General features: G+C 37.1%; 1 protein-coding gene across 7 annotated transcripts in view; it reads left to right on the forward strand.

Annotated features, from left to right (window-relative positions):
* dab2ipb (DAB2 interacting protein b) overlaps positions 1 to 23,265 on the forward strand; it is a 194,197-nt gene that overhangs the window by 157,567 nt on the left and 13,365 nt on the right. For all 7 annotated transcript variants that reach the window (XM_067438636.1, XM_067438637.1, XM_067438639.1 and 4 more), the window contains 5 exons: positions 2,061 to 2,615; positions 17,802 to 17,946; positions 20,314 to 20,458; positions 21,241 to 21,477; positions 21,722 to 21,923. In XM_067438636.1, coding sequence (XP_067294737.1) covers positions 2,061 to 2,615; positions 17,802 to 17,946; positions 20,314 to 20,458; positions 21,241 to 21,477; positions 21,722 to 21,923 — 1,284 coding nt within the window. The remainder of the gene's footprint in view (positions 1 to 2,060; positions 2,616 to 17,801; positions 17,947 to 20,313; positions 20,459 to 21,240; positions 21,478 to 21,721; positions 21,924 to 23,265) is intronic.

The raw sequence follows: 23,265 nt of genomic DNA on the forward strand, positions 1-23,265 counted from the left end.
ACTGTTATATAGCTCAGCACAGTTAGTCGTATTGTTAAACCTTGTTTTCCACATTTCTACAAGTGCCATGTTTTACTATGTCTTATATCGATCTAGCTTTCTGTGCAACAAGTGTCTCATAGCCGCCAATTGAACACACAGAGCAGCATTATAACAACTTTCAACACACTCAAATAGTGTATCTAATATGATAAAACAGCACTTCGTTACCTGACATATGCATGAACGGAAGAAGCGGAAGCGCTCGAATAAAATAAAAGAATAAAAGCTAGGCGGAATCAAGGCATCAGGCTATGCTTTTGTTTTGAATAAGTGACCTCTAGGGGTGTAACATTGCATATTGTGGCTTTAAGTAAATGTATGCGCCGCATGTTTTCAGTGAAGCGCGGCGCTGTGTTCTTTTACAAGCGTGCAGCTCACTTTTACAAGTGAATACTCAACATTCTTGGTCCAGTAGGTGCCTATATAGTGAGCCTTACGCCGCATTCACACGGGGCGTAGGTGTTAACGCTTCCCATTTACTTTGAATGGGTGACATCATCCGTTGCCGAACTGAATTGTGGGTTCCGTCGCGGCACTTCACTCGCGTTGCAAGCGGCAGAAGTTGAAGAATTCTCAACTTTTCAAGCACCAGTGCAGGCGTCATCCAATCAGATCGCCGTATGCAAATATCCTACAGCAGACGCTAGCCAATTGCGTTCATTACTGCTCCGTGAACCATCCAGACCATAGACCGTTAAAAATCCAGATGCAGCTCCTGGACCACTACGTGATATTCTTCCCGCTGTCGGCGCTTTTTCAGGATTTAATGTACTTAACAGCTTCATGCACCTGTGCAGTTTGCTGACAACAACTACACGGGCAATCGCACTCGCACATACAACCAAATCGGCATCCATTTCGTCTCACAGACTAGCTGTTATAAAAAGGGGCTTTTTTGTGTTGTGTTTTGGTCCAAGCGGCAAGTTAATGTGATTTGCTGTTGTCACTATGACGATCGCGTCAGCACCCAGCTTCAGCCACGCCCTCCATCAAGCGTTAACGCCTACGCCCCGTGTGAATGTGGCGTTAGAGCTAGTCACTTGAAGCCATAGGATTGATTTGTATGGGGAATAAACTCAAATTAGAGTCAGTTGGTGTGAACTAAGCATTGTTTGCACTTACTGGAACTTCCAGATCATTCATTTTGAGGGTTGCAATTTCTAATTTAAATTTACAAGACTAACCCTCTGTAGACTGCAGCCCACCAGATTTATATATATATTTTTTAAATTATAGAAACCTAGTCAAAATTTCTGGAAGAAAGAAGAACAAAAAACTCCACAGAAAATTATAAATTAAGTGTTTAGGATTAGGCTAAATTGGCCAAATAATATTACAATTTCCATCAGCGTTTCCATCAGCGGTAACGTTTCACCCCAGATAAATTCTTCTGCATGAAATCACTAATTGTTGGTGGGACACTGTGCAATTGCTGGAGGGCGAAGGACAAGAATCACTGTATGCCGCTGGTGAACGAGGGCTTTAGTCTCTTCAGTTCAGTGATTCACGATGGTCTGAGGCCTCAGAAATAACTGTGACATTTAGTTTTATTCTGATCTCATCCTCCATTGCCTCCTAAGTTATAAAAGGATGGAGGAATATCTATAAATTAACCTCTATTATATTACAACAAAAGCTTAACCTTATACAGTATGATGCAGGTCAACTTTATGGCCGTCCCTCGTATATTAAACCACGACTTCACACTGGAAAGCCTATTCTATTAAAAAAGGGCCAGTGAATAACATTAACTGCTGAATGATGTCACACAGTATTTACAGCACCATCCTGCTATCTTTATGGGAAGGACATGAAGTGATCTAAAATAAAGGGCCTTTTAATTCCCAGCCAAGGGTGGGTGATCTGAAGCAGAGGGTATTTAATCACTGAGCCGAAAAGTACGTCATCTCTAAATCACTGACCCTGTTAGATGCCACACTGATGCGGTAATAATCCGCTACCGCCGTGACATGGCAGCCTAACAGTCCACTAACCTCACATTGCCCTTCCGTCTCTAGGACAACAGTCGGCGGGTCGAGAATACGCTGCGGCTGTGGATCATCGAAGCAAAAGATCTTCCGGCCAAGAAAAAGTACTTCTGCGAGCTCTGCCTGGACGACGGCCTCTATGCCCGTACAACCTGCAAGCTGAAGACGGATAACGTCTTCTGGGGTGAACACTTTGAGTTCAATAACCTCCCTACGGTCCAGAACATCACCATCCATCTGTATAGAGACTCTGACAAGAAGAAGAAAAAGGACAAGAACAACTATGTGGGTCTGGTGAGCATTCCAGTGGTGACTGTCACAAGCAGGCAGCTGGTTGAGAAATGGTACCCAGTTAGCCAACCCAATCCAGGTAAAGGGAAAACAGCTGGTCCTATGGTCCGCATCAAGGCCCGGTACCAAAGCATGAACATCCTGCCCATGGAGCTCTACAAAGAGTTTGCAGAGTACACCACCAACAACTACATGCTGCTCTGTTCCGTGCTGGAGCCAGTCATCAGCGTCAAGAACAAAGAGGAGATGGCCTGCGCTCTGGTGCACATCCTACAGAGCACCGGGAAAGCAAAGGTAATGTGATACATTTTGTCACTTAGCTAAGGGGTGTTTCCACCTGTGCTCCAGCGAAGTGCTAAAGGGTCTTTGGAAAAGCTAAAAAAAAAATAATAATAATAATAATTTTATATATATATTTATATATATATATATATATATATATATATATATATATATAAAATTATATATTTTTATACTATATATATATAAAATTATTATTTTATTTTTTTATACTATATATATATATATATATATATATATATATATATATATATATATATATATATATATATATATATATAGTATGCAGCCACTACTCGTACAGCTATTCGTAGTTGTTATAAATATTATAAATATTACTGTTATATATATGGCACTACTAGGTAGAATGGAAGAAAGTAGAATGGGGGGGGTATTCATTTCTTTGGAAAAGATTCCCAAAACTGACTCCAACCTTTTTAACAGTAGTGTGATTCTTTATGAAAGGAATTAATTTTAGATTATGATGAATATTTTCAACATTAACAATGAATTGTAATCAATGAATTTTCTTTTTGTAAGTGTTACAAATCAAATGTTACCTTTTCCTGACCCTTGTGTGTTTTCCCTGTGCATTTTGCTTTTTCATTGATGCCCTTTCTGAACTTCTGAGGTCACGGTGAATCAAAAGCAATCCAATTCTAGTGTGTTATCTCTGCTGTAGTATCCCGCTGTTATTTCTTGCGGTTTGGGTTAACAAAGGGATACTACATTAAAGAGATTGCATGTAGTTTGTAATGGCTACATCTGCGAATCTTTGTATTCATGTGCGTAGGATTTCCCATGCTGAGAGGTATTTCGGAGGGATTATCTCCCTCTGGTTCTCACAGCCTTCCGCAGGATCCAAAGAGCAAAATAGCAAATCTTCCCATTATACCATAAGGGAGGGATTAATCCGGCTGCTCTTATCTGTATTGGCTGCTTTTTAGTTGGTCTGGTCCTGATTGGCAGATCCAGGGTTGATGTAGATGGTATGTTTGTAGTGACTCATAGGATGATATAAACACAAAGGCAGAATGACCTTAGATGGAGATGGATAAGCCTCTAGTATATGTATATGGCATTTAGTGAAGAACGTGTTTAGGCTGTATTTTTGTCATTGTCACTGTTTGAGGAAGAACAGGACAGACAAAATACTTTTTTTAGATATGAAGTGAAGTTTTTCTTTTCTGAGTAGTCTCATCATCATAACCTATGTCTGGAGTCTACTGTAATTAGTCAAACTAGGCATGAAACAAGATTTTCAGACAGTGAAACTACTACGATGTTTTTAATCAGAGTCTAGGCATGAGGGTCATTTCAGTGGGCAGCTTTCGGGAAACTGATTTATTGCCGCCTCACAGTCCAGTGTTTTTAATCCAACATCTTGCAGTCACCCGTCAAGTAGTTGAACTGGTGCCATTACCTTTAGCCGTGGAAAATCAGTGAAATGAAGCATGAAACAGGTTTTTTACTATAGGGGTGGACTTCTCGGTGGCTATATTCATTTGTGGTGTCAGTGCAAATCTTAAGTTAATTGTAACTTATAGCAAGTTATTCGTTTTCAGCGGAGGTCAGAAGTTTTTGTTGGATTCATTTCAGCTGCACAGTCATCTTAGAAGCATCAAATCTGTTGGTGAGTCACTTGTGGAGAGTTATTTTTTTCTTCCTTGACTACAAAATCACTTTAAAGTAAAGACATGCAATATTAATGGGCCAAATTATTTTTTAAGTTGTTAAATTACGAATTGAAAATGTTTCAGTTCCTTGGGTCCCTGAGGGATCAATATGACGGATCTGTCGGATTTTTAAAAGAAAATCCACAAGGACATAGATTTATGCTACACAGCCAGATTGTTTGGTATCTGGAAATGAGCTCTGTCATTAGAGATGGTCACTGGTCCACGAATGACTGACTGAACTGCATCATTATCCTGTGAGTGCTGACTCTTAAGATTGGCTCCTCTTTCTGTCATTATTAAAAGTCATTAGTGTATTTTACTGGTCAGTTGCACTTCACTTATTTAACTACTAGATAAGAAGTGTCTTCCATTACTAAGCCGACTAGTTTTCACAGAAGGTCATCATAAACGGTGAGTAGTCAGTCATATCCTATCCTGCCCTCGTCCGCTGTCCCCCTGCGGGGAGAGATCAGGCCTGTTAGTCTGATGCTGTTAATTACTGCTCCTTAATTGCTCTGCTTCTCAAAGAAGCCCTGAGGGATATGGGCCGTAAAAACTGCAACACCGATGGAATCATTCAGGCTGTCCAAGGTCATTTGTTTTGAGGACCGAATTTTAAATTGTAATAATATTTCCACATCGTTAATGTTTTACTGTGTTTTTGATCAAATAAATGCAGGGCCCTATCATACACTTGGCATAATGCGACGGCAGGCTAGACACAAGTGTTTTCGCTAGTTTCAGCCCGACGTAGTTATCATTTTCACATTGCTCGCGCCACATTGTTTAGCAGATGCACTCGCGTGAGCCCATCTGCTATTTTTAGGCAACTGAAAACGGGTGCACAACGTGTGTACACTGCGTATTACACACACAGGGATGCGCACCAGCCATCAGTGGTGGAAAGAGTACTGAAAAAGCATACTCAAGTAGAAGTACTGTTGCTTGTCAAAAAATGTAGTTCAAGTAGAGTAAAAGTAACTGTCCTAAATACTACTCAAAGTAGGAGTAAAAAGTAGCCCTTTTAAAAGTACTCAAGAGTAGTGAGACTTATGTTATGAATGTTATTCAACCTTATTACACGGCTCTGTGAAATACTTGATTCTGATTGGTCAATCGCACATTCCAGCGGTATGTTATTTCCAGATAACACCCGCTCATACGGGTACTACGAGTTATCTTGACCGGTACTACTTCTATGCTTAACGCTGGCGCCATCTTGTGGTTTAAACAGCCGTGGGTTACAATAGAAGACTTCAAGGCAGGTTTCGTTTATAACGTTTTTAATATAGATATTTTTCTTACACAAACGCATCGGTTCGAATCAGAAGGCTCTAATAACCCATCGGAGTCGTGTGGAGCACGTTATTTGATGGACAGCTGCATTTTGTATGGACTTCAAACACAACTACAACTACTGCTTGGATTAACGTTAGCCTGGACTTTTTAAATATAACTCCGATTGTATTTGTCTGAAAGAAGAATGTCATATACACCTATGATAACTTGAGGGTGAGTAAATCATAGGCTTGGTTTCATTTTTGGGTGAACTAACCCTTTCAGCATTCATTTTCAACATTTAGCAAGGTTATATGACAAATCTTCAGCAATAGATGAAGGCTTAAAGCAGGTTGGAACTGTTTTCCTTTGAGGAAACTGCGGAAGAGCTAATAAAATATTTAATCTCGAGACAATATTTTGTGTCTAATAATTATTTATTTGAGACTAGTAGCCGTGTAATAAGCGGGATAATGTACACCCAGCCGGTTTTTATCGCAGAATAAACCCCTTCAGAGTGATGCAAGACCCCTCCACTTTGCGTCGGGGTCCTGACCACTCTGTCGGGGTTTATTCTGCGATAACAACCGGCTGGGTGTACATTATCCCTTACTTATACCCTGCTAATTAAAAATGTAGCTTACTCTTTATGGAGCATTTTCAGTAAGAACAAACAAAACATGAGATCAACAGTATTTCAATATTTCTATTTATTTTATTTAAAAAAAATTTTTTTACTATTTATTTTAATTTTTTGACTGCTAGCACTAAAAATACAGTAATATTTGAGAAAGCAACCAATAATCTGGTAACATTTATGACAACCATTCTGTAGAGGTTTTATTGCCTGTAATTAAAAAAGGTTGCAAAGCATTGTACATTAGCAATTTTTCGAAAAAAAAGCAGAGTTCTTTCTTTTTAAGACGCATTCATTGTACTGCTTTAATTTCAATGGATGTTTTCCCTTTAAAAAAATACACTTAAGAAATCAGAATCGAGTAACTCACAATTTTCACCACTGATTCTTTTTTCTTGCAATTAAAAAATAAATATGATTTAAACATAAATCTGATGTTTTATGAAATGTATTTGCTATTTAAATATTTAAGTTGGCAGCACCAACAGAAATATGTACCATTTGTGCGTGTATTAGAAAGTGTTCTGCGGTCAATTTTTAGTAATTGTTTAAGGAACTTTCACGAGATCACTCAACATACCGTAACCAGCACTAACCCCTTTTCATAAAGTGCGCGTGCCTCACTCTACACTGGTTGCTATGGTTGGGGCATGGAGACACAGGACTGATTATTCGTCTTAGCCAATCATGTTGACAGGAAAAAAATAAGCAATGTAGTGACAGCAAGTTTAGGGAAAATAGCGCAGTAAAAGTACAGATACATCGATTAAAACGTACTCAAGTAAAAGTAAACTGTTTTTAAACTACTTAGAAAAACTACTCAATTACAGTAAAGAGAGTGTTTGTAATTTGTTACTTTACACCACGGCTAGCCATAGACTGTAAAAAAAATATGGACGTAGTGTCTGTGACCACCTATAGGATTCTGCAGAGCAATTTTGAAGCGTAAAGTAGAGACGAGCTGGCCGAGTGTTCCTTTAAGGCTTTATATAATGTAAACGAATGAGAAAAATTCAACCCCCTCACACTTATCATGATGGGCAAAATTAGCCGTGTAGACCAAAACCACAATTTGTACCAGTCTATAAAGTTGGGCATTTTAACATGGGGCTAAATTAGATTCTGCTCCCTTCTGGAGACTAGTGGCCAGTCGAGGAATTACAGTTTAAATTACTTCCCTATTGGCTTCACAGAAACTGGGTGAGTTTGCCGCTTGGCAGCAGCACACAAACATTTTTAAATATAAAAATGAAAAGGATTCCTCTCTGGAGAAGCATTTTTCCGCTCACAAATGTAAATAGCGATTATGGCATTGTGCAAGCGCAACTGGCTTTTAAAGGGAATGGGAGATGAATCTCTGATTGGTTTATTACACCCAAAACACCCATGACTCAAAATAGGTACAACCCTTTTCGCCTGGCGCTGATCATTATTTCTGTCGTTAAACTAGCAAAAGTGGATTCTGGACCATGTGCTTCCGACCATGTGCTCAGATTGGTAAAATAAGGCCTGCAGTCTTTGTGAGCATAATATACTTCTTTCAAAACATGAAACTTTTGATCAAACTTTAAACTTGTATAATTTTAGTTTAAATATTTTTGTAAAAAAAATTAAACCAGAAAATGAAAATTGTATAATAAAAATATAAATTATACAAAATTATAATTGCAAAATATAAATAACTGTTTGGGGAAATCATGGTTGAAAATAAAACAAACATCTCCAAAATGCTTAAAAATATTCCAATATTTTAGCTATGTTTCCCAACCCTAAGTTTTGACTTAAATGAGTGTTTCATTCGAGCAATGAAGACTCAGTTTAGCACTTCAGTTTCCTAACATCATGTCTCTCTGCCTTAAATGTGTATTCCCAGTGTGATTCAATCACTCAATTATAGCTAAATAGTCATGTTATGAGCGCTTAAAGCAGATGTGGAGGATGTATTTTGGGAGATCTTAGTTCTACTTCAGCTGGCTTGTTCTCTGTCTCTGACTGACACATAAGTTGACAGACCAAACTAAAATTGGACTAAATAAGGTTCAGATGAAGATGAAGCAGACTCATCTGTGCGCTTGTCTGTTTATGTTCCTTTGAAAAGTCTGGACACAGTTATTCAAGCTACCAAACAGAGCCTGCTGTGACAGATTCACTGGGAAGGATTATCTGAAGGAATCTTGACACGTTTCTCATTCTAATAATGCACACAGTTTGTTAAGGTAATGTAGCAGTGGTCACATTCTATCAGTAGGCAGATATGGTAGCTGCATTCCCCCTGTGCTTGTGATGTGAAATATGGAGAAGAGATATCCCACAGAGACCACAAGCCCAAAAGGACACAACAACACTCATTTATCACTTGCTTGAGTTTCATGTGGGTGTGATTTTTATGGTACATCACTTTTCTCCCCTCCACCAATAAAGTTTAAATGAAGGGATCATACAATCATAGAAAAAAAGTTTTTGGGAAAAAGTTTGGGAAAATTTGTTCTAGCTGTGCTCTTCTCTAAAACATTTCATCAAGATAATGCTCTTTGAAAAATCTTTCAAAAACTCAAAATAAAATATTATATATGTAATTTACATTTAATTGTATGTATGCAAATGTTTCTAAGTATAATATATATATATATATATATATATATATATATATATATATATATATATATATATATATATATATATATATATATATATATATATATATATATAATTATTTTATAATTATATAATTATTTTTCTGTTGTAAAGTTTGGGTGTTTTTGAAGTAAGTCTCAAGACTGCATTTATTTGATTAAAAAAAATAGTAAAAACAGCAATATTGTGAAATATTATTCAATTTATTCAGTTTTCAATTTTAATATATTTAACCATGTAATTTATTCCTGTGATGGCAAAACCACGGCCTCCATCCCGTGCATTAAAATTGTTTATATATATATATATATATATATATATATATATATATATATATATATATATATATATATATATATATATATAGTTGTGGATTTTGAGCTATGTTCTCCCTAGCATGTTAACATACACATTACATTGTGGCAAAGCAGCAGCTCAACCGAAATCTTCCATCATTAACTTCCTTACAGGCATGAGACTATAGTCATTATCTGCATTTTCCTTCAGCGCGCATTTCTTTCCTCTCCTCATCCGTCACCTTTTCTTTTTTCTCCCCATCCTGCCTCTCTCTCTCCCTCTGCCCATCACCTCTCTATCTCCTTATCTTGTCTTAGACTCATGCTCTGCTATTCTCTCTCTCTCTATCTCGCTTGGCTGCACTTTAAGGCAGGCTGGCTCTGAAAGGATGTCATTTCTGGTCTGAAGCAGCACATTGCCCTGACAGCTATTACAGAAGTCGTGCTTCGCTGTAGATGTGACATCCACTTCAGCGGGGCTCTCCATGCACACACACTTTAACACACTTTTCATGCATCTCAAGAGTTTGAGGCTAAGGTATTAATCTGTTTCATGAAATGATGTCATTGTGATGTCATGTCCGCGCCCTATTGCAACACACCTGATTATGGCTGGCAAGAGATGATCGCATGGACTGCAATATGTGAGACCCAATATGTAGATATTGACTGCACAATACAAAACATAGGCCTGTAGCTATCATTACAGAACCATCTGATTATCTCTGAAGGGTAAAGCATAACACTCAAAATACTTGACTGGTTTGAGTAGAGCTCAAATTAAACAAATTAGTTCAATCAAATTCACTTTTATGAGTATTTAGTACTTTCTTTTTCTTTTGAGTTCTCAAAACTGACACATTTAAAGTAATCTGAATTCTGAATTCATTGTTTGGGATTTTATGATCTTAAATACTAAGTAGTCTAACATAGATTTAACTGAATCTGGGCTGTTTTTTCGGGGGGGGGGTGATGGAGTTAACATCATGGTGACGAGTGGAACATGAGTTTAGAATCAAGAGAGCAGAATCAACAGATAAATGTTATATAACATTTTCTGTATTGCTATATGCATTCAGCAAGTGCTCTGCTATGCTGTGTTACCATTAGCAAGGTAGCTTTTATTGAATTAGCTAGTTCAAGCTTGGGTCAAGTTTCCACTACTAAAAAGATTTAAGTTCATTTGAAATGTATGCATCACTCTAAAAATGCTGGGTTAAAAACAACCCAAGGTGGTTTGAAAATGGACAAACCCAGAAACTGGGTTGTTTGAATTGGTCCATTCACTGGGTTCAAACAACCTAATTTCTGGGTTTGTCCATTTTTAACTCAACTTGGGTTGTTTTTAACCCAGCATTTTTTGAGCGTGAATTAGCTTAATCAAATATTTGAAGTTTAGAGAAATTGAAATGTATGTGTACAAAATAATAATCTGCAAGTTCTGCTTATTTTAAATATCTTATATTAAAAAAAATGTATGTAACTGATTTTGCCTAATTTTTTGTTTTATTTTGCCAACTTATTCAGGTTTACAGTATGTGTGTGTATATATATATATATATATATATATATATATATATATATATATATATATATATATATATATATATATATATATATATATATATATATATACAGTCTTGTTCAAAATAATAGCAGTACAATGTGACTAACCAGAATAATCAAGGTTTTTCGTATATATTTTTATTGCTACGTGGCAAACAAGTTACCAGTAGGTTCAGTAGATTCTCAGAAAACAAATGAGACCCAGCATTCATGATATGCACGCTCTTAAGGCTGTGCAATTGGGCAATTAGTTGAATTAGTTGAAAGGGGTGTGTTCAAAAAAATAGCAGTGTGGCATTCAATCACTGAGGTCATCAATTTTGTGAAGAAACAGGTGTGAATCAGGTAGCCCCTATTTAAGGATGAAGCCAACACTTGTTGAACATGCATTTGAAAGCTGAGGAAAATGGGTCGTTCAAGACATTGTTCAGAAGAACAGCGTACTTTGATTAAAAAGTTGATTAGAGAGGGGAAAACCTATAAAGAGGTGCAAAAAATGATAGGCTGTTCAGCTAAAATGATCTCCAATGCCTTAAAATGGAGAGCAAAACCAGAGAGACGTGGAAGAAAACGGAAGACAACCATCAAAATGGATAGAAGAATAACCAGAATGGCAAAGGCTCAGCCAATGATCACCTCCAGGATGATCAAAGACAGTCTGGAGTTACCTGTAAGTACTGTGACAGTTAGAAGACGTCTGTGTGAAGCTAATCTATTTTCAAGAATCCCCCGCAAAGTCCCTCTGTTAAAAAAAAGGCATGTGCAGAAGAGGTTACAATTTGCCAAAGAACAAATCAACTGGCCTAAAGAGAAATGGAGGAACATTTTGTGGACTGATGAGAGTAAAATTGTTCTTTTTGGGTCCAAGGGCCACAGGCAGTTTGTGAGACGACCCCCACACTCTGAATTCAAGCCACAGTACACAGTGAAGACAGTGAAGCATGGAGGTGCAAGCATCATGATATGGGCATGTTTCTCCTACTATGGTGTTGGGCCTATTTATCGCATACCAGGGATCATGGATCAGTTTGCATATGTTAAAATACTTGAAGAGGTCATGTTGCCCTATGCTGAAGAGGACATGCCCTTGAAACGGTTGTTTCAACAAGACAATGACCCAAAACACACTAGTAAACGGGCAAAGTCTTGGTTCCAAACCAACAAAATTAATGTTATGGAGTGGCCAGCCCAATCTCCAGACCTTAATCCAATTGAGAACTTGTGGGGTGATATCAAAAATGCTGTTTCTGAAGCAAAACCAAGAAATGTGAATGAATTGTGGAATGTTGTTAAAGAATCATGGAGTGGAATAACAGCTGAGAGGTGCCACAAGTTGGTTGACTCCATGCCACACAGATGTCAAGCAGTTTTAAAAAACTGTGGTCATACAACTAAATATTAGTTTAGTGATTCACAGGATTGCTAAATCCCAGAAAAAAAAAATGTTTGTACAAAATAGTTTGTACAGTCAAAGGTAGACACTGCTATTTTTTTGAACACACCCCTTTCAACTAATTGCCCAATTGCACAGCCTTAAGAGCGTGCATATCATGAATGCTGGGTCTCATTTGTTTTCTGACAATCTACTGAACCTACTGGTAACTTGTTTGCCACGTAGCAATAAAAAAATAAACGAAAAACCTTGATTATTCTGGTTAGTCACATTGTACTGCTATTATTTTGAACAAGACTGTATATGTATATATATATATATATATATATATATATATATATATATATATATTCAAGTTTTGTTTTTTAGACTGTACGTGTTAGCTATGATTGTATTCTTAAACAGTTAGTTCACCCAAAAATGAAACAAGTAATTATTTACTCCCCCATATGTCGTTCCAAACCCGCAAGACTTACTTTTATCTTTGAAACACAAATTATATTTTAAATGAAAACCTGAGAAATTTTAGTTTTTCCGTTGGCAATGCATGCAACTACCACTTTGTCGCTTCAACAAATTCATATAAAGAGATTGTGAAACTAATTTGTGTCAGAATAAATTGTAACAACATGCTACACACAGCATACAATTAAGACATAATTGAGTTAAAGTGATGTCTTTTGTTTAAATTGTAGCGATAAAACCCCAAATAAGCTTTTTCAGTTCCTAGGTGTGGTGTGTTGATGAGATAAACAGACTGTTTAGCAAGCGCAAGAAGGTAAATGTTGAGGACATATTGTTGTGTGTTTCTTGAAGCGATGTCTGTTTGACCCACTTGAGTCATACAGCACAACAATCAGTCTTATCTCAGAAAGCACACTGGATAAAGCTGCCCTGCAGCCTCGCATTTCATTAGCAGCGAATTTCTACATTTCACTAAGGGTTGCGAGCGCACACACAAACACACGGAGCTCCGCCGAACAAAATCATATGCATATTTGCACACATGGAATAGAGAAAACTCAAGGTTATAGAGTGTGGGTAGATTGAGAGCTGAATTCATCACTTCTCTGATATTTGACTTCTCTCACACTCACACATACATTACAGCATTCGCTTTCTCCAGCTCTCTCCCGACCCTCTTTTCGTCTGTCTGCTAAATAGCATCTGACCTTCTCTGACCTCTTTTATTTTTTTGGGATGGAGAGGGGGCGAGATAACAACTAGCATTTCGGTTTACAGCTTGGCTTTAGATCAGAAGAGAAATGTGCTGAGAATGACACACAAGTAATGATGAAATTGGAGGAAAGGTATTCATCTTTGACATCTAATGATCGCTTCCTTTAGTTTTTCAGTAGGTCATGTAGAATTATTGTGTGCCTGACAGAGTTTAGTGCTCATATTGTGCGTGTGGGAGAGAAATATATATATAAATGGCATGGAAAATTACATGGGATGTGGAATAAATGGTACATTTGCACTTTGTAAGCCCACTTTGGACATTTAAAGCAAATTATTCAGTTCTTCCATCATCTAGCACTAGCATAGAGGGATAGTAATAGATTTTTAAGTCTGCAGCAATATGTGCATTTGTGCATTAAAAAAAAGTTTTGTTTTCCGTCTTTATTAATGCAACTTTACATTTATTTACTTACGTTAATATATGTTTGTTTTTCAACAAAGTAGGGAAGAGTCTGTTCATCAATTAATAATTATTAAATTAATAATTAGCTCATCAGAAACCCAGTATCATTTTATTGCTAGAATTTCCTGCAGTGAAAACATTATTGTTCTGCCATCATTTACTCAGGCTCGTCGTTTCAGAATTGTATGACTTTATTCTGTTGAATGTAAATGGTGACATCATTTTTATTTTTGGGTTTAATTCACTAGCAAAAATTGCATTTTATTTCCTTTAAGTACATATGCATTCATGAAAAACGGATGCAAAGTCTCTAGAAATTCAAGTCAAAAACTGTAGGATTTCTTAGTTTTTTTCCTCTCCCCATTGCTCATTGTCTCCCTCTCCCCTGGAATATCTTTACACAACTGAATGAGTCATCATCTTATGTCTTTAGATTAATGAGGCTGCGTGTGTGTTTGTGTGCCGTCGTCTTTGTGACCTTTACTTTTATTTAAAGGTCTTTGATAGCGAGTCGCATTCAGCTGTCCGGGCGCTCGTAGATGTCATGCACAAAGAATGGACTTTAAAAGTACTCTTGCTTTATTTTGTGTTCACACACATTTTTACTCCTATACTGAGGTAGAGTAGTCATGATACCAACGATTCAGTAGTTTATACTTAAATAAACACTTTCTTTTAGTTCATTATTAATACAGTCAGTGCTCGGTACTGTGATAATGTGGAAAGACAACAAACATTTATTTATTCATAAATCACCTAATTATTTAGATGTATCATTTAGAATTATTTAGATTAATTATAAGAGCTAATGATATTTTCTAACCTGGAACTTGAACCTTGAACACAAACCCTTCTGCATTTTTATATTTTAATTAAGACATTATTTAATGTTTATTGGAGCTTTTCAACTGGGGACCATTGACCACCTCCCACAGTGGAGGGGATTTCAGGTTTTACTACCCTTGTGTGGACATTTGGCCAAAACAATCTCTCTCTCTCTCTCTCTCTCTCTCTCTCTCTCTCTCTCTCTCTCTCTCTCTCTCTCTCTCTCTCTCTCTCTCTCTCTCTCTCTCTCTCTCTCTCTCTCTCTCTCTCTCTCTCTCTCTCTCTCTCTCTCTCTCTCTCTCTCTCTCTCTCTCTCTCTCTCTCTCTCTCACACACAGGCAAACTGCTGTCTCGGTCAGATGGTTCCTTCTTTATGAGCTTTTGCTTCCAGGGAATGCAGAGACCTGAGGGATTTTATCTCTTCTTTTTAATCCCTCCATCCTCTCTTTATGATTTTTTTTTCCCTGTGTGCAACATATCTTTTCGGGGTTTTTTTTCTTCTGTTCCCCTGTGCAATGGCTTTGCTTTCCTGTGCAGCACCTATTTTTACGCACCTGCTTTATTTTTTATTTTTCTGCTTTCCTTTCCATTTTAGATTTAAATTTATGTCTCACTGTGCTTAATGCCTTCTCCCGCTTTCTCTTGTCTCTAACGTTTCCTGTGTTTCTTTCTCGTCTCGTTCTTATTAAGGGTGAGCTATAGTCTAGCTGATTAACTCTGACAGTAATGGACAAATTTCTTGGCCTTTTCTTAATAGCGCGTGCGTGTGCATGCATGTGTGTGTGTGTGAGAGAGAGAGAGAGAGAGAGAGAGAGAGAGAGAGAGAGAGAGAGAGAGAGAGAGAGAGAGAGAGAGAGAGAGAGAGAGAGAGATAGTGGAGAGTCTCAAGGCTCAGGAGATCTCCATCTGTGTGGGTCTAGTCTTAATGGTCCTGAGGTTTTTCATCCGGCTCTGCTGATCAAACCTTTTTTAACTTGACAATTATTATACATTTAAGAATTAAAATGTGAAAAAATAGCTTGAATGCGGATTTTGCTTTTCTAACAACATCTGCCATTGGTTAAAATGTGCCAGGTGTTTATGTGTTCTTGTGACAATGGGGTTATTTAGCTGTCAATAACAGCAGTCTTTGTTTCTGATGTCTTACATTTTCATAACGGCTCAATGCCAGTGTACAATGAGTTTTGCACGAACTTTTCTTGGATACTCTTATAATTGTAAAAGAAGGTGTTGACTGTCATAGGTTGGAATCCAAAACATGATGGGAGAGCAGGGTTTTCACGATCATGAAACACCTGGAAATAGTCCAGTCCTGTCCAGTTACCATGGTGACCGCTCCCCGCATCAGCGCTCATGAAGGATTTTTATGCTCTGAGGTCACCGTACAGCCACACTACCCACACTCCCTTTCTCTTTTATCCCAAACAAATGCTTTTGTTTTGACTTACATAATACCCTATTATCTAGAGTCAATACATTTTTTGGATTCCTATGATATGAAACTCTCTCCAGTATTGTATGTAAAAATAATATTTAGTGCTTAAATTCTAAGCATTGGTTGCCAAATATTTGTCCACATTTACTGTGAATGGAGCTGTGCTAGGACAACTGAGCACAAGACTTGACAAACTGTTCCAGAACCAGATGGCATCTGTAAAAAACACACTACAGGTCAAGGGTTTTTATTTATTAATTAATTTTTTTTAATGATTTTATAATGAAGTATTTTTCTCTCTTATGCTAGGCTGCAATTATTTAATAAAAAAATTAAACAGTAATGTTAAAAAAATATTATTACAATTTTAATTTTAGTTTTCTATTTTAATATCTTTAACATGTAATGTATTACTGTTTTCCATATCATTAGTCTTTAGTGTCACATGACCCTTCAGAATTCAGTTTGAATATGCTGATTCAATACTCAAGAAACGTTTCTTATTATAATGAATATTTGATGAATAGAAAGTTTAAAAGAAATCAATTGAATGCATCCTTTCTTAATAAAAGTATCAATTTCTTTTTTAAACTCTTTTTTGACCCCCAAATTAGACTTATGTAATTTCCAATCAAAGTTGAGTGGGGGAGCTTTTGGTAATGGGTGAATTGATCCGTGCATCCGTATCTCTAGAGAAGAAAATAATGATAATGAAAGACTTCAGGTTCTAGTTTGGTCTTAAATTTTGACAGTAAGTATCGGGTCGGGTTACTGGGTCTCGTTTATGTGCCAGGCTTGATCTTTGTACAGACCTCTGTCCTTTTCATCAACCACACAACTGAACGAATTATTGGTTGAGAGAGAAAAAGATAATGAAAGTAAGGCCCTTTCAAGTCTATTGTTTTCTTTCTTCTTTTAGACACTTTTGCAAAGGGTTCACTGTTAACCTTTATTTGAAAATAATACACAGATTATAACACGTGCTGGTATACAAAATAAGTATTGTATTATATGCAATATATTTGAACCAAAATGCCATTGTTGAATCATGCACACACAGCCCCAAAGTGAATTAATTTCTTGATTTGTTTTGGGCATGGGGCATTGATGTACGTGTCGTTTAGGCCGTGTTGACCAAAACAACACAAAAGTGTTGAATAAAAACCATGTAGCCTACAGTAGCTCCACCGAGTAAAGGCGGATTTGAGGAGAGCGCCTAAAAGATAGATTAGAGTGGCTGATATGTTTTGTGAGAAAGAGAAGAGTTTTGCTAAATGAATTATGAGATGTGTTCTGTAATGAGAATTATATGATTATTATAGGGGTTTTTTTTAGAGACAAAAGACCCTCAGCCACAGTCTAGATGGAGCCAAACATGACTCACCACTGTAAATAGAGGCCGAGACACACACTGAATCTTTTTTTAGGAGGCTGAGCTCTGGGCAGGGTGTGTGTGTCTGTGTGTCTGTGTATGCGTGTGCGTGGCACACGTCAACAGCAAGTAGACTGATTTTTCTGTCTAACTCCCATTTGCTGGTTTTGATAGGCTCCCTGCCAGATAGCTTTGATCGGAGCAGCTGTCACTTCAGCACTAGCATCTCCTTTTCCTTCTCTTTTTCTTTTCTTTCATGTTCTGACAGACATCAGTAGCACAACCACTTCGATTACAGACCCTCCGTGCAATCTCTCCATCTACTCTGCTCTTCTTTTCTTTTCTTTTTTTTTATAATAATAGTACAGTCTCTCAAACATCAACATGTATTTTTTTTGGGATTGTGTGTGTTTTATATAGGACTTCCTGACGGATCTGATGATGTCGGAAGTTGATCGATGCGGGGAGAATGAGCACCTGATCTTCAGAGAGAACACGCTGGGCACTAAAGCTATCGAGGAGTACCTCAAACTGGTTGGTCAGAAATATCTGCAAGACGCGCTGGGTAAGAGCTTGTGTCTGTTCTTTTCTGACATTGTATTTGTACCATTTGTTATGACCACCTGAGTTAGAAAGTGACGGACCACCAAAATAAATACATTAAATGATTAGATATAATACTATATAATGGTGTTGTCTGTAAAGTCTGCCTGACTTAAACTAAGGGAAATTTGAACTAAGAGACATTTCCAAACTGTATGTTGTGCTAAGTTTCCCATTTTCATCATTTAGATAAGATTAAATAGCTGTGAAAATGCAAAAACATATCCGGCCCCCTGTGCTGTTGGCTCACTTATGATAAGACCTGTGTTTATTAATATCTCCTTATTTTAGGAGTAAAATGTGTAAATGTCTGGACTAGTAATTTATCTGCAAAACAAAAATACACACTGCAGATTTCACAAGTGTATAAATAACGGCTTTGGAAGATCTAATAAGCGTACGTGTGAATGTGAGTGAATATGCCAAAGAGAGTGAATCTCGCTTTAGATTTGCATTGAGAAGCCATTTGGTGGTTCTGAATAATGTATAGTTGTTTTTCTTAGATAAATGTGAATTGTAAAGTGCTGCTGAATTATTAAATGGTTCACTCCTAAAGACTGACTAAGTCCCTCAGACATCAGAGGAAGAGAAGGACAGCAAAGAGAGCAGATCACACCACATGGTTACATAAATAGCATATATGCGCAAGAGATGGAACCTTGTGGCTATTTCATCTACTCCAGTTCTCGAGAGATAGAGCAACCAAGTATTTAAGCACATTTTATTTCATGTTTGTACAGCTGTTTTTTCCGTGTCGTCTTCTTCAATTGTTTGAATTTAGAAACGGATCTCATTTTCAAATCGGGTCACAAAAAACACTCACCACAAGGTATTTTTTTGTGTAGATATAAAAATAAGTCATGTGATGTGTTTTCTTGATTGTTCATTGTCACTTCTAAACACATGGGTACTTTGGTAAACTTAATAATTTATGAATTTAATAAACAGGCAGACAGCTAAAAAATAGGCAAACAGCTTGAACACATTGACACACACACGTACACAAACCTTCAGTTGTACAATAATTCTTAAGGGGTTTGCGGTATTACATTTCTGTCATTAAATCCCTTTATTGACGATTACTAAAGAGCCATTTATTTAAGCTCAGATTGCACAAGATGTGTATATTGTATTACATATAATGGTAAATCAGTTGATTTTCAAGCTGTGCTTTATTTTCGCTTTACTATTGAAGGACTCTTGTGTCGCAGCAGATATTGATGATGGGATTTTATCTGACTGGTTATTCGATTAGACTGGACATTTGAGCGATCAGTGTCATATTTGTGGAATTGAATGAATTCTCTGGGATTTCCTCTGACCTTTTCAGTCAATATGTGACTGTTTTGTACTGCTTTGTAGTGAGATTAGAGTGTGTGACAATCCTGGGAAGTCAGCTGTGTCCACTTGCTGGAACCACTGCTGTATGCCCATCACCAACAATAAAACTCAACTTCTCCTCTGTGTTCCCAGTCCAAGTTAGACACAACTTTTCAAAAGTTTGAGGTCAGTAATTGTTTTATTTTTTAAAGAAATGAATACTTTAGCTCAGCAAGGATGCATTAAATTGATCAAAATTGACAGTAAAGACTAAAATGTCACATTATTTCTGTTTCCAAGAGATGATAAACAAATAAAAAAACTATATATATATATATATATATATATATATATATATATATATATACACACACACAGCATATCATGGTTCAAAGGATCTGAAGCTGTGTAATAAGGTGGTTACTGAGCATCTGGTCAGTTTCTAAAAGGAAGATGAGTAACGAGGAGTCCACTTCTATTCTGGATCAGTTGGACGTCCACATGGTTTATGCTACACTAGTTTGATTTTTCCCTGATGCTTTCATGCGCAACGGAACCGAGGGGGGAAAATCGACCTGTACCTGCTCTGAGTCTCTGCGGAGTGGGAACTGGCTGCGCTGTTTGCTTGGGATCGACATAAAGGTTGTTGTATATTCCCAGGATGGGTTCTCTCATTAGTTCTGAGTCAGATAACTTGAGAACTTTCCCTTGTTGCTTCGGAAAGGGATTAGAATGACAATAAGCTCAGGTGTGCTGATGTTCAATCCAGACTGTTTGTTTGTCTGTCTGAAAGATGACGGGGGTTTGTACAGCAGGGTTCCCTTGCTGACATTTAGAATTGCAATTCTCGTCCCAAAATACAGAATCATGTCAAAATGAATCAATATTTGACAACATTCAGTGTTTATTTCCTGAAAAATAATATTCATGTTCAAACAACTAGAAATTACACAGGATTTATTTAAAAACGCCTTTGTCTTAATTGTATTTTCTCTTTCATCCACTGTAGGGGAGTTTATAAAGGCTCTGTATGAGTCTGATGAGAACTGTGAGGTGGATCCATCCAAATGTTCATCTAGTGATCTACCTGAACATCAGAGCAACCTCAGGATGTGCTGTGAGCTGGCCTTCTGCAAGATCATTGAGTCTTACCGGTAGCTATAATATTGTATTGCTTAGATGTTGCTTTTTCTCAGTTATGTTTCAACATGGTCTCAGGTGTTTCTCTTAAAATGAAAATTAAAATAGAAACTAAGTGATTGGTTTGTAAGTGGGTCATTGACAAATGAAGCTTCAAAAAGGGTTTTTTTTTTTTCTTTTAAAAACTGCATATTTTTAAGGCATGTTTACCTTGTTACCTTGTCAATTCATAATAAAAGAGTCTTGTTTGTGCCACCCTGAAATTTGAGGATATACAAATTGCTGTGCAGTAGTTTTTCAATCATCTCAACAGCTTTAAAACTGCTAACAATTTCTTAATACAAAAGGTTCCAAACCTAAAAGGATGCTAGATTTTTTGATAATTAGAACACCATTTTAAATAGTTTTCTGTTCTTTTGGCATTTAGGGGTTTAAGATAACAAAACACAAAATATGTTTATGTTTAATATACAGTTCATTTGCTTTATACAAATAATAATTGAGTGATACTCAATATAACACTTTTATTGTTTGTACAAAAAATATTTTTTTTATACAATTTCAATCATTGTAACTAAAGTACAGGTTCAGTCACTGAGATCCAATACTCTGTATTTCACCATAAAGAATAATATTTTAATAGAAAGAAAGTTTTTAATAGAAAGTTTTCCCTCAGGAGTTGTTTGGAAAGGGATAATAAATAGTTTGTGAAACTACTTACCAGTAAAAGTAACTGTTTATAGTTTTGTCAGGTTAATTTGTTTCCATCTAAATTCAATGTTCCGCTCTTCAACAGTGTGTTTCCAAGGGAACTTAAAGAAGTTTTTGCATCGTGGAGACAGGAATGTGGTAACCGAGGGCGACCGGATATCAGCGAGCGTCTTATCAGCGCCTCATTGTTTTTGCGTTTTCTGTGTCCGGCCATCATGTCGCCTTCTCTCTTCAACTTGACCCAGGAGTATCCAGACGACCGCACCGCACGCACACTCACTCTTATCGCCAAGGTTACACAGAACCTTGCAAACTTCACCAAGTAAGGATTTCATTTAATCCAGTGTGAGTGTGTGTGTGTGAGATTGGGTATGGAGAGAGGGTTTTAAGGTTTCACGACGGAGCTGAGGAATGAGCTCAGAAATGAACTCAGTTTGATAGCTTTTCATGTTTTTCTGAGCAAAATACTACTCATGAATGCAATGAAGATATAATTTTGATTATAGTGTCATAAGCCTGGTTATTAAATGCATCCACAAGTCATTATTGTTCTCACTTTCTGTCAGGTTTGGTAATAAGGAGGAGTACATGTCCTTCATGAATCAGTTCTTAGAGCAGGAGTGGACCAACATGCAGCGCTTCTTGCTGGAGATCTCCAACCCAGAGACCATCTCAAATACCGCAGGCTTCGAGGGATATATTGACCTGGGCCGTGAGCTCTCCACTCTGCACTCCCTGCTAGCTGAGGTGGTGTCCCAAATGGATCAGGTTAGTCTCTTCACACTTCAGTCAGCTCCATTTAATCAGTTTGTAGTGTAAAGATTTTCAGCCAAAGTGCATCGTTGTTCTTCACTTCAGACCTCTGGAAACACTGCAGAAGTCTTTTTCAAAATCAGTATTTTTGTCTTGTTTTTTCAGTATAAATGGGTTAAGGAAACAGCAATCACAACAAAAACATAATGAATTATGCATTTATGCAATTGGCAAAAGCATATTTTCTCTCATTTAAAGTATATATCTAGTGGACTTTTGTGAGTTTAATTTTGAAACAACAGTTTAAAGGTGCACTATGCAACTCTCCGTCTGCTAGAGGGCACTTATTCAAAACAAAGGCGTAGCTTGATGACGCCAAGTTTGAGCGCAGCATCTTGGGACATGTGGTCTTCAACTCACAGCCGGTGGAAAATAGGACTTCATGGATGCGGTTATTAACGTTACTGTAGGATGAAGCAGAGCAGGACCGAGTGTTGCGGAGCTGGAGCGATTGTTAAACAAACACGCCTGGTGAGCAGCGGGACTTTTATTATGACACAGTCGCCGGGCACCCGCACTATTTCTGCTTTTCCGGTCATGAGTATAAGGTAATGCAGGTGTGTTTATCATATCAAGCTTATTTGGATTTTACTAAATTTTCTGTAAAAAAAATACTGTGCCCCGAAAAAATCTTATATATATTATCTAATCTTATATATAAATCTTAGAATATATTATGTCCTCTAGAATGTTTTTATTAACTTCACTGGTTAATACTGATTAAGACTTTTTTAGTCAGTTTTTCTTCAGTGCTGTTGCGTGCACCCGTCTCCGGAATGACGACTCTGATCCTTCAAATATTCATATTTTTGTATAATCAACACATCATCCTCAATAAACCCGTCTCTTGTGTGATACCCCGAACTTTCGAATATTCCGATCTAATATGATTTCTGACCTGTAAGGTTGCCAGAGGAGAACTGGCTACCTGACTGAACCTGGTTTCATTTTTCTCCAACATGCCCTGATGGAGTTTTGGTTCCTTGCCACTGTCGCCTTTGGCTTGGCTTACTCAGTTGAGGACACTAAAATTTCACCTAAAGTTTTCAACTACATTTCCAAGTAAAATTAATTACTAAATTAGCTGTATCAACTTTATTTCTGATCTGCCCACATTGTTACTATTCGATAAATTGAAGTTAGCTGATTACATCACCGTTTTCTCCAGAACAACTTTACAGCCAAATCAAATTTTGTTGCAATATTTTCCTGTTTAACACTGTGAAGCTGCTTTGAAACAATAGCCATTGTAAAAGTGCTATATAAATAAAGTTGTCTTGACTTGAGAGTGGAAGGT

The sequence above is a fragment of the Pseudorasbora parva genome, chromosome 3 (genome assembly GCF_024679245.1).
Source record: "Pseudorasbora parva isolate DD20220531a chromosome 3, ASM2467924v1, whole genome shotgun sequence".
NCBI classification, from domain to species: domain Eukaryota; kingdom Metazoa; phylum Chordata; class Actinopteri; order Cypriniformes; family Gobionidae; genus Pseudorasbora; species Pseudorasbora parva.